The 6000-nt window shown below is 29.8% G+C and overlaps 1 protein-coding gene across 1 annotated transcript in view; it reads right to left on the bottom strand.

The window, feature by feature from the left end:
• Nucleotides 1-224: 224 nt before the first annotated feature.
• Nucleotides 225-6000, bottom strand: part of LOC105843189 (cysteine-rich secretory protein 2) — a 28957-nt gene continuing 23181 nt past the window's right edge. Inside the window, exon 6 of the mRNA XM_065816815.1 lies at nt 225-312. Within this exon, the coding sequence (XP_065672887.1) occupies nt 305-312 (8 nt within the window). The 3' untranslated portion in view covers nt 225-304. The remainder of the gene's footprint in view (nt 313-6000) is intronic.

Here is a 6000-nt window from a genome sequence, read left to right as displayed (position 1 = left end):
TCTTCAAAACACAAATTAAGAATATCACAAGACTTAATTGTTTATGCAAAGCAAATATATATATATATATATATATATATATATATATATATATATATATATATATATATATATATATATATATATATATATATATATATATATATATATATATATATATATATATATATATCATAAAAATAATACAAATTGAAAAAAAAACAAAGAAAATTTTGCGTTTGCTTGGGCGAATGTGTGTAAACCCACCATTTTGGTCAGCCATCTTTTATTTTGTGCAATAGTTTCAGCTATCACCATTTTCATTTTAAAGTTCTATAAAATACACAGAAATGTCAATATATAAATTAATGTCAACAAATATAATTTATAGCTTTTAAGATATATTTAATAAATATTTAAAATGTTTGTTATAAATAAACAATAGGATGTATTTTTTTCTGTAAAAAAAAAAAGTGTATACTTTGGTGAAAGATCGTCCATAAATTACGCGATGCTCAATTCATTTAAAAGCAGATGTAGATCTTAAGTTCTTTTACTTGGCAATTTTCATTAAACTTAATGCGCTATTTTGATTTTTTATTAAACTTAGACTCAGTGAGGGAAAACTTTTGAACTTTTGTTTTGTTCATTAGTGAAATACAGCATTGCGTAACTATGGGCGGTCCCAAAGCATAAGCGCAACTGAAACGTCATATATTATTATTTTTATTGTTATTATAAATATTAAATACATATAGTTCTCTGTTCATATAAAAATAAATAGTAAAGTTACAAACTTTTACATTACACAAAGAATGTATATATAACAGACAGGGGCTCAAAGAAGATACGGATGACTGGTGTCACCACAACCTTTTCATAGAGCCCCTTATAATTAAATTTTAAATGTTAAATAACATTTAAAGCCCACATGGCTTTAGTAAGTTTTAATAAAATATTATTTCAGAAAAAAGTATTTCATTACTCCCACAATCTAAAACATGAAACACCAGTATTAATAATATATATATATATATATATATATATATATATATATATATATATATATATATATATATATATATATATATATATATATATATATATATATATATATATATATATATATATATATATATATATATATATATATATATAGCTGATTAAAATAAGCATTTGCTCACTAGTTTAGCTTACCTTTATAGCATACGGCGTTTTCATAAAAAAAAGAAAATAACCAAGAATAATGAAAGAAAAGGTTGTTGCCCGATCCCAAACCCTTAGTTGATGGAGCAGTACTCCACTGTGAGTCAGGCTATTTGTTAGTCGACGTATGTACTGAAGCCCTCGGCAGCAGGCTATTTCAGTGTGGCGTCAGAGTGCTTATCTAAACGAGCAATTTAAGTTATAGCAGTTTTGCAACTGTGTGCTTAAAAAATGTCTTACAATCTCAACAAACTGTGCAATAATTTATTCTAATTTTTAACCATGATAGACGTTTTTCTTAAAACTTTTTATTTTGTTTTGATCGTTATACGGTATTTGGATGTTTGTTCGAATGTTTGTTCGGAATGTAAAACTGAGCGGAATTATTTGCTTGTATGTTTGTTCGGAATGTAAAACTGAACGGAATTATTTGCTCGGATGTTTGTTTGGAATGTAAAACTGAGCGAAATTATTTGCTTGACAAGATAACCCATGATAAAACATAATTATTTTAAACTTCCGTCCAAACGAAATCTTCTTTGCAAATGCATCATAAACATATATTTTAAGTTAAGCATAGACTTTCATTTACTTTATCTTTGTACCTACTAGACGTCTAGTAAGATAGATAAAGTAGATAAACATACCTAATTTTATCTAAGCCAAACAACTTGCTTTCATCAAAAAAGAATCTTTGACTATTGTTGACTACCTCACCTTAGATGTTCTGGTGCAAACTTCATTTGGGCGTTTAGGTATTTTGAGGAAATCAATGACTTTTTTGCAGAGCATTTTCTAAAAAAATTAGTTTGTCGTAAGCGGCGTTTTGTAGAAATACTACAAACTATTCCATATAAACGTTTTATTTGTTCATTTGTATTGACAGCAGTCGATTTAAATGCACAAATGAAAGTTCAAATATTTTTAGACATTGTGCAAACTTCAAATTTAAGTATATTTATGTTAATGTCAAATAATAATACTTTCCTAAAAATTGCGGTGATTGGAGCCTGGGAACAAAAAACCCCAAAATGTTATTCCCCTTACCCCAACAGTGAGGGCAATAAGTTAATGAATGAGTTTGGTATTTAAGTTATACTAAATTTGACTGCGTTGGTATGTTTTAAATTTCATGGAATAATATTTTAGATTTTGAAAGTTACGACTAAATAAATTTTCAACCCTCCCCAAATTAAGGGAGTTGTAAATTTTGTATGGTCATAAAATCTAAAAAGTATCTCTAAAAGTTTATTTCTTGAAATTTAAAATCTACTAACTTAGTTAAACTTAGTATAAAATTGTAACAAAAATTAAATCATTAACTCATTGCCCTCACTTTTGGGGTAAGGGGAATAACTTTTTGGGGTATTTTTGTTCCCAGACTCCAACCACCAGAATTTTTTGCAAAAGGTTATTGTTTGACATAAACTTAAACATACTTAAGTTTGGAGTTTTTACAACGTCTGAAAGTGTCAAATCTTCAAAACCAAAAAATTAAAATTGCCCCACAAAACAGCCCGTTGTTTAGAGTAGTCAAAACCTAATTTTGATATTAGAAATGGATTCCCTGACCCCAAAAATATATGATTAGATGTATAATATGATTAAATTTATACGTTTTCTATTTTTGATAATTTTGTTATATTCTGGCCTTGTTATATTAACCAATAATTGGTCAGTTTATAAAAACTTCAGCAGTTTTGCTCAAACTTTTATTCACATAAAGCTGAACAATTACTCAGCGTTTTTGGTGTAAATTGCTTCGCTTTACGTGAAAATTTTGTGAAAAATTTTAATGAACTTACTAAAGACCACCCAAAACAACGCATTTTCAGGATATAAAATAAGCAAAAAAATCCCAGTTTTTATTGCTTAGTTTTGGATGTTTTTGTTGTTACAGATTCACAGAGTGAATCTGTAACAACAACAAAATCCAATATGCGCTATTAGAACTATATTGTTTTTAAGGGTCAAGCTACATTTAATTAGCACCCCAAATAAAAAAATAAAAATGTTTTGAATTGTGAAATCATATAAATAAAACAAGTTCATATAAGTTAAAAGTTTTCTACAAGAAGAAGTTTAACTTTTTTGGGAATCTGATTACTGGATCTGAGCTACACAGAAGTCTTCTCATTAAATCCAAATTTGTTTTTTTTTCTAGATACTTCAAGTGTAAAGAATTCTCTGAGGTTTTTTACATCTTTGTTTTTGCTTTCCTGTGCTTCTTCAGAAAGCATACGAATAGGTAAACTTTTGTTGCGAACTACCTGGTGAGAGTGTGTTAACAGTTTGTGTAAACCCTGCTGCATATATAATACCAGGGGCATAGATAAACATAACATTGAGCTGTCTCTTAGCATTAGATCTCTGGAACCTCAGGATTTACCTCTTCCATACATGAGACAGTACATAGTATGATGTACAAACGCTTGGTTAGTTTCTCGTTGATACCCAATATTTCAGCAGTAACAGAATAATACTGAAAACATTTTTATTTATTAATAAATATTTATTGATCTTATTTCTTTTAACTTAAATTATAAAAATTTTAGGAAAAAGTTAGATTTTTATTAAAAAACATACCCTGAAAAAACGTCTTGCCGTAATACCATTGCTCGATTTTCCAGATCCGCCAGATCTAGGAACATTCACTACCAAACCAATCTTCTCCTTTAATCCTCGCTGAACCTGTTCTGAATGAGATGTGGAGAAAACACTCTATACATCTGATCCATGCATGAAGAGTAGATATTCCATAGAAAAAGCTAGATTTACTAAGTGCGTTGCTTTTTTCATAAATAGTATCTAGATTATTTATTTTACTTGGATTTGTACCACAAAATAGAACAACAAAGAGTTGAATCAGTTACATCAATGAGGGTTGTTGCTACTTTGCCATCCAACATGGTTATTTCTAGTTGATGTTCAATAAAAATATTTTCAACAAGAGTAAGCTGAAGCTCCTGTTCTTTGATAAGATTTAGCTCCTGAACAAGAACATCTTTGTTCTCATTAACATATCTAAAACGCGTTGGTCTGCAGTACAAAATTGATAAATGCTTCTCATTAACCCATAGAATTTTAGATGTAGCAATTACAGACAGTTGAAGTGGTACCAAGCAAGTCAGGAAAAGACTTTCCTCAACAGAAAAAACTTCACGTGTACAACCTTCAGATTTCTCTTTGTAAACGGATCGTCCTGTATTGCCATCCAACTTTGCTGATTAGTAAAAGCTTGAAATTTGGATAACAAGTATTGGCAATTTTTATTATCCTCTTTGTCGTCCTACCTACGTTGGTAGGACGGCAAAGAGGATAAGTCCTATCTCAGTTGAGTAGTCTTTTACTTGTATTACAGAGGTAGGGATGCAGTACTCCTTTGTACTGAATAATATAAGGGATACATCTTGCTGTATCCTCTTTCCTTGGCTCCATTTCGAAATATTTGATAATCATTCTTGGATAATTTGCATTGTAATAACAGAGCAAGTGCTTTAACATTACTATAGCAAGCACCCTGGTGTACTACTCCATTGTCTTTTCTAATAAGTATTTCCTGCAATACCTGTGCATCTTTTAATCTTCCATCCATCTTGAGATGCATCATAGCAGCAGATAACAGCTCATCTGTAGACTTTTGGCTGCATAGTTCTTCCAATTTTCTTTTCTTCGTCTAGTACGATTCTCAAGAAAATTCCTCCCTCGTCCAGAAAATTAATGAAGCATTAAAAAAATTTATCTAATTCTTTCTAGAAAAGCATAATATCTTCATCATTAGATACTCAGCAATAACTTCTTGGGTAGGAGTTGTCGGAGGTGGAGCACCAACTCATTTTTATACATATTATACTAATCATGGCGCTTGATGTCTGTATAAACTTTTTTAATACTCAAGACTTTAAAAGAAATTGAATAATTATTATACAGTCTTGCTCAAAAAGAGTGGGTTGGCAATCTTCGAGGTCTAAAATTATAATACTTTTGAGGATGCACAATATCATACGGCTTTCAATCCTTCATGTTGAAGAAAACTGTAAGCATTTAGATATTAACATAATAAAGATAACATTAAGATATTGGCGTTGACAACATCGCATTGAAGACATATAACACTAAATGATTATTATATACATATATTATTATTTACCAGGATTAACAGGTGGTCTGAAGGTTAAATATTCTCTACAGGCTTGACATCGCTATCTAACCAATTCTGGTACTTACGATATCCTCATAAGGTGTCCTAGTTCTGTTTTTCTCCTTCCATTTTCTTTTAAAATTGTTCATAAAATCCCTTTTAATCTTATCTGATATATTCAAACCTTTCAAAATAATGTCAGTCTCGATATCTATTGTACCGTTATGTCTCGATATCTACCGTACAGTCATGCCTCAATATCTATTATACTGTTATTCTTCTTTTCGCCTTTAAAAGTTTATAATACAAATCTCGCAACTTCATCATTTTGAAAGTATCATTTAATTTTTTCAATTTTAATTAATAAAAGTGGGTTTTGCAGGTTTATTATTCTGACCACAAGCCATCACAGCGCGCTATAACGGTTTGTGTTCAACGCTGCAACGACTTGTGGTCAATTAAAATTACTTGATCAACGCGTTGGTAGAGGGTGTTTATTATTTATTTGATTACTAAAAACAACGAATTGAATAAAAAATTTTAGGCAAATTATATATATACTTTTGTAAAATAGTTTTTTGTTAAATTTTGAAAATTTCCTAAACTCAACCTTTGACTGCATGAACGGGGAAGGAGGGGGCATGTGGGGGCAGAAAATCTTTTTATAAAGTGTT

The sequence above is a fragment of the Hydra vulgaris genome, chromosome 13 (genome assembly GCF_038396675.1).
Source record: "Hydra vulgaris chromosome 13, alternate assembly HydraT2T_AEP".
NCBI classification, from domain to species: domain Eukaryota; kingdom Metazoa; phylum Cnidaria; class Hydrozoa; order Anthoathecata; family Hydridae; genus Hydra; species Hydra vulgaris.
Note: the sequence above shows the minus strand (reverse complement) of the source record. Positions and strands in the feature narration are given on the sequence as shown.